The sequence below is a fragment of the Pan troglodytes genome, chromosome 8, assembly GCF_028858775.2.
Source record: "Pan troglodytes isolate AG18354 chromosome 8, NHGRI_mPanTro3-v2.0_pri, whole genome shotgun sequence".
Taxonomy (NCBI): Eukaryota; Metazoa; Chordata; class Mammalia; order Primates; family Hominidae; genus Pan; species Pan troglodytes.
Genome location: NC_072406.2, coordinates 31,096,811 through 31,109,876, shown reverse-complemented (window position 1 = coordinate 31,109,876; position 13,066 = coordinate 31,096,811). Strand labels below are relative to the sequence as shown.

Genomic DNA, 13,066 nt, shown 5'->3' with positions numbered 1-13,066 from the left:
AAGAACTCTTCTGTTATGAAAAAACAAAACACTTGGTCAGAAAATGTTCCCCTCCCGTCCCTCCCTCGCCTCTGCATGATTGAGAAAGTCTGCCAAAATGTATTTTGGAGCTTTTGTTTTACTTATTTATGTATGCTTTCATTTATGTATTTATGGGTTCATCCTAAAAAATCTCGTGGGTCAGGAATGGGATGGTGGAGTAGGTTTTATTTTTTCTTTTGTAGTCATTTAAACACATGAGTTCTTACCTCCTTCCATCCTACCCCACCCTCCCTAATGAATAAATTCTTAGACATCACTGACGTCATATTAAAGTGACCTGGAGGCCGGGCGCCGTGGCTCACACCTGTAATCCCAGCACTTTGGGAGGTGGCGGCAGGCAGATCACGAGGTCAGGAGTTTGAGACCAGCCTGGCCAACATGGTGAAACCCCATCTCTACTAAAGATACAAAAAAATTAGCCGGCTGTGGTGGTGGGTGCCTGTAATCCCAGCTACTTGGGAGGCTGAGGCAGGAGAATCACTTGCACCCACGAGGTGGAGGTTGCAGTGAACCAAGATTGTGCCATTGCACTCCAGCCCGGGCAACAGGGCGAGACTCTGTCTCACAATAAATAAAATAAATAATAACCTGGAGAGACTTTTAAAAGTTCTATCCTAGGCAAGAAAAATCTCAGTCTCTAGAGGATGACACCTAAACATGGGTATGCTGGGAAACCTATGCAGCTGATTCCAATCAGGGTTGAGATTCGCTTTGTAGGCTAAGATCAGGCTGTGACTCAGGCCTCGGGAGCCATGGGTGCGACTTCAGCTCCACCTGCAGCATCTGTCTCCCCAGCTCAGATTTCTCATCGTTAAGATGATTATCCAATCATTAACTACCCGCCATGCATAATATTAGAAAATACCATGCCAGGAAAAAGTACTCAAAAACCCAATGTTGGGCAAATATCAGATCACATTATGCTCCAGCAAACAAATAGCAACTAAAACTAGTCACGTGCAAGTGCACTGAAGGCTTTAAGAAAAGATTAGTCAATCAGAAAAGAGGACTAAAAGTTCACACTCACAAATAAATGCCTCTAAATATGCAGAAGGGTTCTAGAAAGCCTTACATAAACATCATCCTTTCAACAACACAAATGTCCCTAGGTGCTATACATAGAATGCTGATTTGCTGTATCCCAAATATGGAAATTATTTTACCAGAATGCATTGCTCAATTGCATACTGGAAGATTTGCCTGTGATTTTGCTTTACTGAAATAAATCCCTATAGAATCCATTGCTTTCTTTTGGACATGCCCTGATACCTGACCCCATTCTATTTCACTAACCAGATTGCAATCTCCTCGCATTCCGTTTCTCCTCCGTGGGCACCCAGTTTTCTCCAACAATGTTTTGATGAGGCTTCTTGAGTGGTTGTGGGGTGGGTGGTCACCAGCAGAGAGAACCTGTAGCAGGTCTGCCAGTTGGCCTGAACTCCCACGGCCTCTGCTGTCCTGGGCTGAGGGTTTGTCTGTCTCAGTAGAAAAAACACGGCTGAGTAGAAGAAACAATGGCACCCAGGATACTGAAAGCTTTGTCCGGAAGCACATTTCCACGCTTCCTCCACCTTGAGTCTGTCTTGGATGGAGGTGAGTGTGTTGCCGTTTATGGGGTAAACTTGTAACCAAAGGAATTTCTGTGGTAAAGGGGAAAAATAAAGCCTTCAATTATTGTGCCTGCAACATGTTTGAAAGGATTCATTAATTGGGTGGCTAAGCTGATTTGCAATGACAAGCTGTTTCTACACAGCGGGGGTCTGTAGGTAATTTCTAACCCCAAATGGCAGGAAAGCACCATGGCTGTAGACTTTCAAACTGCACAGCAGCCAAAAAGCTTGCTAGATTCTCTCTCCCTAAACTAAACATAGCGTCACATAAGTTTCTCCATTTACCAACAGGTGGTACAAGTTATAGGACCCAGGTTGGGAAACACCTTATGTTTATCCCATTATAAAGAACTCCAAGTGATTCATGGTCCTCATCCCTAAATAAAAAGAGAAAATAAATTCTACTAAACGACCAACATCATGTTGAGTTTAAAAGTTTTAGGCCAGGCACGGTAGCTCACACCAGTAATCCCAGCACTTTGGGAGGCTGAAGCAGGCAGATCACGAGGTCAGGAGTTCGAGACCAGCCTGGCCAATATGGTGACACCCCGTCTCTACTGAAAATACAAAAATTAGCCAGGTATGGTGGCACGTGCCTGTAGTCCCAGCTACATGGGAGGCTGAGGCAGAAGAATTGCTTGAACCTGGCAGGCGGGGGTTGCAGTGAGCCGAGATCGTGCCACTGCGCTCCAGCCTGGGCGACAGAACAAGACTCCATCTCAAAAAAAAAAAAAAAAAAAAGAAAAAAGAAAAAAAAGAGTTTTAGACAAGGAAAAGCACTAGAAGAAAATAGTAATGTTCAGAAAACACAGGTCTTTTTTTAAGTTTATTAAGAATCAAGATTCTAGAGCAGGAAGCATCTTAGAAAAGCAGAATTTCGAGACCTCAAGAACATGACACACACACACACTCACTCAGTGGTGACTAAAGGAGTGGGGGATGACTTTAGAGCCAATCAACTTCCTGGGAAAAAAAAAATTATCTTTCTGTTGATGGCTTAAGGCATGTAAAATGTTAACAGCATCTCATGTCCGATCCTGGCCCAGAGATGAGCTGGTAAATGACTGTGGGCTAGTAACAAAGGTACTGGGATTACTTTTGTGAGTTAAAAACAACAACAACAACACTTTAAAGTTGTTATGTTAGCAATTTAAAAGTGACAGAGGATGATGCAAGCATTTCTAACCCCAGTGCTTACCTTCAGAAGAAAGATAAACGTTTCTTTATCTGGAGCTCCACAGCCTTTTAAATCCTGGAGAGTATTTCACAGTTACAAAGTTCCCTGTTTTTAAAATTCTTTGACTGTGCACTGGGAGCTAGAGAGGATTATTTCAGCCCAGAAAAGTTTTCAGTTGCTATGGAGAGAGCTGCTCTGAAGGTAACAATGAAGGTGGATAAAAGGGAGAACTTTCTGTCTGGTAGATTTTCAAGGTAATCAAATCAGTGTGGTTCATGAATTTAACTTTTTAGATCAAGAATTAACCAATTTTCTTAGGCTCACCTACTGTCACTTGCCTTTCAAGGGACGGAATGTAGGTCAAAGGATTTCACCTCGCAGAACAGAAAGACTTCAGTGTTAGATGAAGATTTTTTCCTCTCCAGTTGATTCTGTAATAACTGTTTCATCCAGGCTCAAACCAAGGATTTGTTGAAAAGATACGCTCTTTGGAACCATATTTGTTTTGCGAGATGCAGAAGCCTAAAAGATTGAAGTCTTTCGTAATGAGATGCTTTCAAATGAAAAGTACTGGTTGAAGGAATGAGATTCTTACCAGGGATGTAGGTAGCGTAAATGAGGAACTTTAATCAGCTGCATATATTGTAATCACCAGCATCGGTGGTAGTTCTTACATCAGATCCTTCATGCTCCTCAAAACAAAACCTCTCAACAAATTATTAGTGAGTAAAAGACTGAAGGAACAAAGTGGTTCATTTTCTAGGAAGCAAGAGAAGTTAAATCCTAAGATTTCAGAGTGGGCGGAATGCATGCCCACAGTATAGGGGTTTAAGTCAGCTGGTGGGCAGGTAGAGGAAATTTGAGATCAGGAGGATTAGCCTCATCACTAATTGTATATGAAACATGGGAACCCTGCGGTAGGATATTCCTGAGAGAATGCTAGTAATGAGAGATGACAACTTGCTAGCAGCCCTGGCTCGCTCTTGGCGCCTCCTCAGCCTCAGCTTCAGCTCTCTCCGTGCTCAAGGAGCCCTTCAGCCCGCCGCTGCGCTGTGGGGGACCCACTCTGGGGCTGGCAGAGGCCGGAGCCGGCTCCCTCTGCTTGCCGGGAGGTGTGGAGGGAGAGGCATGGGCGGGAACTGGGGCTTGATCGGAGGCTGAATCCCGTGCGTGGACCAGAACGTTGGCGACGATGGCGGGTCTCCATCTCTTTCTTGCTTCCCCTTTTTTGCTCTTGATTGTCTGGGACTAGCTCCCTCTAGGCTGCTGGAGTGCCCGGGCTAGGTGCTCCGGCTAGGTGCCACAAAGTCCTGTGGCTAGTGCCAGTGAGAGGTGAAGCCAGCTGGGCTTCTGGGACGGTGGGGACTTGGAGAACTTTTCTGTCTAGCTAAAGGATTGTAAACGCACCAATCAGCACTCTTGTGTCTAGCTAAAGGATTGTAAGCACACCAGTCAGCACTCTGTGTCTAGCTAAAGATTTGTAAAAGCACCAATCAGCGCTCTGTTTCTAGCTAATCTGGTGGGGACTTGGAGAACGTTTGTGTCTAGCTAAAGGATTGTAAGCACACCAATCAGCACTCTGTGTGTAGCTAAAGGTTTGTAAACGCACCAATCAGCACTTTGTCAAAATGACCGATCAGCTCTCTGTAAAATGGACCAATCAGCAGGACGTGGGTGGGGCCAGATAAGGGAAGCAAATCAGGCCACCCAAGCCAGCAGCGGCAACCAGCTCCTTCTATGCTGTGGAAGCTTTTGTTCTTTCGCTCCTCGCAATAAATCTTGCTGCTGCTCACTCTTTGGGTCCATGCCACCTTTATGAGCTGTCACACTCACCGGGAAGGTCTGCAGCTTCACTCCTGAAGCCAGCAAGACCATGAACCCACCAGAAGGAACAAACAACTCCAGACGTGCCACCTTTAAGAGCTATAACACTCACCGCGAAGGTCTGCAGCTTCACTCCTGAAGTCAGCGAGACCACGAACCCACCAGAAGGAAGAAACTCCAGACATATCTGAACATCTGAAGGAACAAACTCCAGACACACGATCTTTAAGAACTGTAACACTCACTGCAAGGGTCCATGGCTTCATTCTTGAAGTCAGTGAGACCAAGAACCCACCAATTCCGGACACAGTAACACTGATGGAAATATGAAAGGCAAATATTCCTAGAAAATTTCAGGCTTTTTTTTTTTTTTTTAGATGGAGTCTCACTCTGTCACCCAGGCATGAGTGCAGTGGCATGATCTTGGCTCACTGCAACCTCCACCACCTGGGTTCAAGTGATTCTCCTTCCTCAGCCTCCTGAATAGCTGGGATTACAGGGAGGTGCCAGCACACCTGGCTATTTTTTTTGTATTTTTAGTAGAGACAGGGTTTCGCCATTTAATGGTGGCCAGGCTGGTCTCGAACTCCTGACCTCAGGTGATCCACCCACCTAGGCCTCCCAAAGTGCTGGGATTACAAGCGTGAGCCACTGCACCCAGCCCAGGCTTCTCTGTAATAAGCCCTCAGGGAACAGTTGGGCTTAACTGTCAAGGAAAGGGACTTGGCTTGTGTCTTGTGAGCTCTGTGCTGAGATTAACTGAAGTTAGAGTCTAGAATCAGCAGTCAAAGAGGGCAGCAGGGAGTTGGGACTGAAAGTCACGCCCTTTAAGCTGAGAGCCCAGTGGAGGCAGAGAAGCAAGGAGGGAGCAGGCTCAGGACCAGAGGGGCACCCGATCACAGCTCCCTGTGAGCTCCTCTCAGTGCCAGCTCTCATCCCCGGGGACCACTTGAGCATCTTTTTTTTTTTTTTTTGAGGCAGAGTTTTGCTCTTGTTGCCCAGGCTGGAGTGCAATGGTGCGATCTCGGCTCACCGCAACCTCCACCTCCCAAGTTCAAGCAATTCACTTGCCTCAGCCTCCTGAGTATCTGGGATTACAGGCATGTGCCACCACAGCCAGCTAATTTGTTTGTATTTTTAGTAGAGATGGGGTTTCTCCATGTTAGCCAGGCTGGTCTCGATTGAGCATCATTTATAAGCTGTGTCCCAGTCTGTAAGACTTGGTGATGAGATCACTAAGGAGAAATAGTCCAATCCCTATTCAGCAAGTTCTCTGGTCCCACTATCACCTACGTTAACTTGCCAAAAAAAAATCACACAAATTTAGAAGATAGACTTTATTTCTTATAAATGGGTTACAGCCTGCTAGGCGGCCACTCTGATAGGCTGGGAGTCACAGCCTTGGCCATCCAGCATTTGCAGGCACTTCACAGGAGGAGGCACTGGGGCAGGAGACTTATGCTCTGAACATGTTGGCAAAACATACATATTCAATAGGTTACAGGAGGTGCTATGAATATTCATTAAAGGTCATCCTGATGCATGTGTATTGAACATGCATCTAACACACAACCCATGTTCACCTTGAGGTGGAGACTTAAAGTTTAAATGTATTACAATTAGGTCCTATATGTCAAAAGGTGAAGGAGACACACAAAGGTATTCAGTATGTAGCTTCTGAAAACCGGCTAGAACCAGTCCATGGCCAGTGGTCTCCAATCAGGAGAAAGTTACTGAAATCAGTCTCTTGTCCAATCAAAGCTGTAGTTCTGGCTGGTAGAATGAGGTGTCAGTCAGTGCCTGCAGGCTGGATGAGTTGTAATTGTTTTCATATTGCTTACCTCAAGGCCAGCGCTTGTTTAGCTGCTAGAGAAAAATTAAAACCTAGTGGCAGTTAGAACTTAGCTTAGGGTATGGTACTTAACTCTTGTATGGCATGGTCTCAGGACCTGTTCATAATTTGGCATCTTATTGCCACAAAGAGTCCATTCCAGTCTTACAGCCTCTATTTTAATATGAATGCTGGTCAGTGGTTGTGTCTAAACTGCAAAAGAGGGAGGTACGACAAGGCATATCTGACCTTCCATCAGTCATAGCCAGGAACTCAGTTTTTAAGGTTTCTCTTGGGTCCCCTTGGCCAAGAGGGGATCCACTCACTCAACTGGATGGCTTAGGATTTTTAGTTTACACCTGATACTTCCAAGTACCTGTCATTTGCCCTTGTCCCTGCAATTACCCCCACTTCCTGGCCCATCTCCAATGAGCAGATCCTTAAATCTGCTCAAGTCTCACTGGATAACCTGCCTTGTTGCTGCAGGACTGGATCCTGATTCACTTTGACCAGTGCACTCCTGGGAGAGTGGGGGCTTCTCCTCCTCAGCACCCAGCCTACCTCTTGTGGGGCCTTCTCTGGCAGTTGTACGAGGTCCCTCAACTATGATCTACCTCTAGGCCTGGCTACTCCCCGTATCTCCCTTTATGATGTCATCTTCCCTCTTCTCAAAGGCACTGAACTTGCTAAATAATAATTACAATAATGCTTATTAACACTGATCATCTCTTATGTCTAGGCACTCTGCTAAGTAACATTGTATTTTCTCAGATAATAGCAATGAAACCTAGTGAACTTCTCATGGTACAATTCAGAAACGCTCAGGGTCGCACAGCTAGTAGGTGCCACCAGAAATCAAGGTCTCTCTCTGTCAATTTGTGCTTGTACTACTGGGCAACTACCTGTTGCAATGGGACCCCATATTTTTATCTGTCATCTAAGATTCTTTTTACACTGCTGTACGGATACACAAATGACTGAGACAAACACTCATCAAAAAGGGAAATAACCTACTACATTTTAATTTTTGCATTCTTTCCAAAGCCTCTTCAGCCCAAAGTCTCAGAAAAAATTAATTTAAAAAAACTGTAGAACTTTATTAGTCTAGCTAGTGGTCCTTCTGTTAATCTTTTCAAAAAACAAGCTCCTGGATTTTTTTAAGGGTTTTTCATGTCTCTATCTCCTTCAGTTGTGCTCTGATCTTAGTTATTTCTTGTCTTCTGCTAGTTTTTGAATTTGTTTGCACCTGCTTCTCTAATTCTTTTAATTGTGATGTTAGGGTGTCAATTTTAGACCTTTCCAGCTTTCTGTTGTGGGCATTTAGTGCTATAAATTTCCCTCTTAACAGTCCTTTAGCCATGTCCCAGAGATTCTGGTACATTGTCTCTTTGTTCTTATTAGTTTCAAATAACTTCTTTATTTTTGCCTTAATTTTGTTATTTACCCAGTAGTCATTCAGGAGAAAGTTGTTTAATTTCCATGTAGTTGTGCAGTTTTGAGTGAGTTTCTTAATCCTGAGTTCTAATTTGATTGCACTGTGGTCTGAGAGACTGTTATGATTTCTGTTCTTTTGCATTTGCTGAGGAGTGTTTTACTTCCAATTATGTGGTCGATTTTAGAATACATGCCATGTGGCACTGAGAAGAATGTCTATTCTGTTGATTTGGGGTGGAGAGTTCCGTAGATGTCTATTAGGTCCACTTGGTCCAGAGCTGAGTTCAAGTCCTGAATATCCTTGTTAATTTTCTATCATGTTGATCTGTCTAATATTGACAGTGGGGTGTTAAAGTCTCACACTATTATTGTGTGGGAGTCTAAGTCTCTTTGTAGGTCTCTAAGAACTTGTTTTATGAATCTGGGCACTCCTATATTGGGTGCATATATATTTGGGATTGTTAGCTCTTCTTGTTGCATTGATCCCTTTACCTTTATGTAATGCCCTTCTTTGTCTTTTTTGATTTTTATTGGTTTAAAGTCTGTTTTATCAAAGACTAGGATTATAAACCCCTGCTTTTTTTGCTTTCCATTTTCTGGTAAATATTACTCCATCCCTTTATTTTGAGCCTATGTGTGTCTTTGCACGTGAGATGGGTCTCCTGAATACAGCACACCGATGGGTCTTGACCCTTCATCCAAAGAAGAAAAGAGAGAAGAATCAAATAGACACAATAAAAAATGATAAAGAGGATATCACCACTGATCCCACAGAAATACACACTACCATCACAGAATACTATAAACACCTCTATGCAAATAAACTAGAAAATCTAGAAGAAATGAATAAATTCCTGGACACATACACCCTCCCAAGACTAAACCAGGAAGATGTCGAATCGCTGAATAGACTGATAACAAGTTCTGAAATTGAGGCAGTAATTAATAGCCTACCAACCAAAAAAAGCCCAAGACCAGACAGATTCACAGCCAAATTCTACCAGAGGTACAAAGAGGAGCTGGTACCATTCCTTCTGAAACTATTCCAAACAATAGAAAAAGAGGGACTCCTCCCTAACTCATTTTATGAGGCCAGCATCATTCTGATACCAAAACCTGGCAGAGACACAGCAAAAAAAGAAAATTTCAGGCCAATATCCTTGAGGAACATCGATGCAAAAATCCTCAGTAAAATACTGGCCAACTGAATCCAGCAGCACATCAAAAAGCTTATCCACCATGATCGAGGCAGCTTTATCCCTAGGATGCAAGGCTGGTTCAACATACACAAATCAATAAACATAATCCATTACATAAACAGAACAAATGACAAAAAACACATGATTATCTCAACAGATCCAGAAAAGGCCTTCAATAAAATTCAACATCCCTTCATGCTAAAAACTCTCAATAAACTAGGTATTGAAGGAACATATTTCAAAATAATAAGAGCTATTTATGACAAGCCCATAGCCAATATCATACTAAATGGGCAAGAACTGGAAGCATTCCCTTTGAAAACCAGCAGAAGACAAGGATCCCCTCTCTAACCACTCCTATTCAACATATTATTGGAATTTCTGGCAAGGGCAATCAGGCAAGAGAAAGAAATAAAGGATATTCAAATAGGAAGAGAGGAAGTCAAGTTGTCTCCATCTGCAGATGACATGATTGTATATTTAGAAAACCCCATAATCTCAGCCCCAAAACTCCTTAATCTGATAAGCAACTTCAGCAAAGCCTCAGAATACAAAATCAATGTGCAAAAATCACAAGCATTCCTATACACCAATAACAGACTAACAGCCAAATCATGAGTGAACTCCTATTCACAATTGCTACAAAGAAAATGCCTAAGAATACAACTTACAAGGGACATGAAGGGCCTCTTAAAAGAGAACCACAAACCGCTGCTCAAGGAAAGAAGAGAGGACACAAATGGAAAAACATTCCATGCTAATGGATAGGAAGAATCAATGTCATGAAAATGGCCATGCTGCCTGAAGTAATTTATAGATTCAATGCTATCCCCATCAAGCTGCCACTGATTTTCTTTGCAGAATTAGAAAAAACTACTTTAAATTTCATATGGAACCAAAAAAGAGCCCGTATAGCCAAGACAATCCTAAGCAAAAAGAATAAAGCTGGAGGCATCAGGCTACCTGACTTCAAACTATACCACAAGGCTACAGTAACCAAAACAGCATTGTACTGGTACCAAAACGGATATATAGGCCAATGCAACAGAACAAGACCTCAGAAACAACACCACACATCTACAAGCATCTGATCTTTGACAAACCTGACAAAAACAAGCAATGGGGAAAGGATTTCCTATTTAATAAATGGTGCTGGGAAAACTGGCTAGCCATATGCAGAAAACTGACACTGGACTTACTACTTCTTTAAACTTTTTTTCTGAATAGATGCAGAATATTCAACTGAAAAGGCAGCTCCTAGATGTGGAACTAGTCTTATATATCTTCTGTCTCTGTGATCCTTTCAAAATAATATTTTCATTAATTAAAAAATGTCAGTCCTGAATGTACCCCTTGGTCTTTGATTTGGAAGCTGATAGTATATATGATTACACAAAAACTATAAATTTTATGTGCAACTGTCAAAAAATATTTTTATTATAAAAGTCCTATAAGATCACTAATAAAAGACTGTAGAAAATATCTAAGAGTTTAAAAAAAGGCAGTCTCTCCAGAGGTAACTGATATTATCTGTTATCATTTGGTTTCTCTCTCTTTGGTCTCTTGGCATATTTGGATTATATGTGTAATTTTGCAGTTTATTGTTTTTACTTTTTATAATATTATGTCATTCTCATTAAATATGGAAATTTTTTTTTTTTTTTTTTTGCTTTGAGACAGAGTTTCGCTCTTGTTGCCCAGGCTGTAGTGTAATGGCAAAATCTCAGCTCACTGCAACCTCTGCCTCCCAGGTTCAAGAGATTCTCCTGCCTCAGCCTCTCAAGTAGCTGGGATTACAGGTGCCCGCCACCATACCTGGCTAATTTTTGTATTTTTAGTAGAGGCAAGGTTTCACCATGTTGGCCAGGCTGATCTCCAATTCCTGACCTTAGATGATCCACAGGCCTCAGCCTCCCAAAGTGCCAGGATTACAGGCTTGAGCCACCATGCCTGACCTCGGATCTGTTTTATTAATCATTGCAAAAGTTCACCTTTCAGAGAAGGAAAAGGAAAGGAGGGGTCTGGGCCTTGAGGATCATCCAACTCACCCTGCGAGCCCCTGGCTACCTATCCTTGGAGTTTTGGTTGAATGAAACCAATAAACTCCTATCCCCAAGAGATTGTTTTTATCAAGTTTTCTGTTGATTTGAGCCAAAGGCAAACACTGACAGAGCTTGAGACAATTATATGTCTTGTCATCTTGTTTCTTAAAGTGACACTTTCAGGCATAAAAGAGGCTGGTGGAAATGGAGAATTGGTATCAAGAGGCCTGGTGGGTGTGGGCACTTCGTTTCATAGCTATTCTGAGTCACTCTGAGTGAATCACTGTGCACACAGGTGTATTCATGATCTATTTCTGCATGGAAAATGGACACAAACTTAATCACTTACAACGAGTGGATTATTTCATAATTTCTGTGGGTTAGAAGTCCAGGCACAGCTCAGCTGGGTCCCTTGCTTCTGGGTCTGTCACAAGACTGCAATCCAGGTGTCAGCCAGGGCTGACGTTTCTTCTGAAGGCTCAACTGGGGAAGGATCCCCTTTCATGCTCATGTGATTGTTGACAATCTAATGTAATCTAATCACAGAATGACATCCTATATTTTACTGGTCAGAAGTGAATTGCAGGCCCTGCCCACACTTAAGGGGAGGAGACACTATATAGGCATGAATACCAGGAGGTGGGGATCATTGGGTGCCATAAGGCATCAAGGGTAGGGGTAGAAAATTATGAGTCAATTTGACAATTTACATTCCAAAGCCTGTGTTTGTCACCTGTACTCTCTTCAGGGGAGGTAGGTGGAACTTCTAATGACATTTTCTTTATCTCCTAACTCACTCTCTAACTTTGTCTTTAAGTCCCCCTGAATTAGCTACAAATATTACCAACAAAAAGACATCTTCAATGTTTGATATTTATTCAAAATCTTAAGTATTAGTGTAAAATACTGAAAATTTTCTTTTTAAATTAGCCTTATTTACTTGATCCTAAAATTAAGAACTCTAATTTCATATTAAAGAATATTAAACTACAGCACTATCAGATGTAGATTTTTACTCCACAAACCAAAAACATTACTGTTTTCAGAATTTTTTTAGAAAAACAGAGGGATTATATTTAATAGTTTATCCTGCTTTTAAGATTTTGGTGTCAATTGATGGATGTATCAAAATTGTGTGACTCATTCTAAAATTCCTATCTTTAAATAGCCCTTAATGATACTTTTTAAAACATAAACTCAATTATTTCCAAGAAAGAATATTTGATGTTATTTATGTGGATTGAACTAATGGCATTGACATCATTCTACCAAATAAATTGTTCAATGATTATTCAATGGATTTTAGTCTCAGTATAAAAAGGGATCATTCCAATATTTAATTATTAGCACAACATATAATAAAATGTAAAGCATTTATGCATAATACACAGATTAAAACTATGTAAAATATATTCATGGCAAAAACATTGGGTATCAATAAAGTATTAATAGTAACCCACTAGTGGTAGGAATATTGGTGATTTTTCCTTCTTTTATATTTTCCAAATTCTATTGAAAACTTGTATAATTTAGTACAGCCAGAAAAAAAATCATTGTCTTAGTCTGTTTTGTGCTGCTATAACAGAGTAACACGGATTGGTAATTTACAAACAACAGAACTTTATTTGGCTTATGGTTCTAGAGGTTGGGAAGTCTTGAGTTTGAGGGTCTGCATCTGGTGAAGCCCTTCTTGCTGCATCACGACATGGCAGAAGGCCTCACATGGTGTAAGAGCATGAGAGCAAGAGGGTTGACCTTGCTTTTATAACAAACCCACTCCCATGAAAGTGATATTTATTCAGGAGGGCAGAGCCCTCATAATCTACTTACCTATTAAAGGTCCTACCTCTCAACACTATTGCATTGGCAACTAAGTTTTCAACACATAAATGTTGGGGGACATATTC

General features: G+C 41.7%; 1 protein-coding gene across 3 annotated transcripts in view; it reads right to left on the bottom strand.

Annotated features, from left to right (window-relative positions):
* SLC39A12 (solute carrier family 39 member 12) overlaps window positions 1-4,244 on the bottom strand; it is a 93,007-nt gene extending 88,763 nt beyond the window's left edge. For all 3 annotated transcript variants that reach the window (XM_001153573.6, XM_009458031.5, XM_001153510.6), the window contains exons 1-2: window positions 2,851-4,244; window positions 1,336-1,682 (exon numbers count right to left, since the gene is read on the bottom strand). In XM_001153573.6, coding sequence (XP_001153573.4) covers window positions 1,336-1,596 — 261 coding nt within the window. In that variant the 5' untranslated portion in view covers window positions 1,597-1,682; window positions 2,851-4,244. The remainder of the gene's footprint in view (window positions 1-1,335; window positions 1,683-2,850) is intronic.
* Window positions 4,245-13,066: the final 8,822 nt, after the last annotated feature.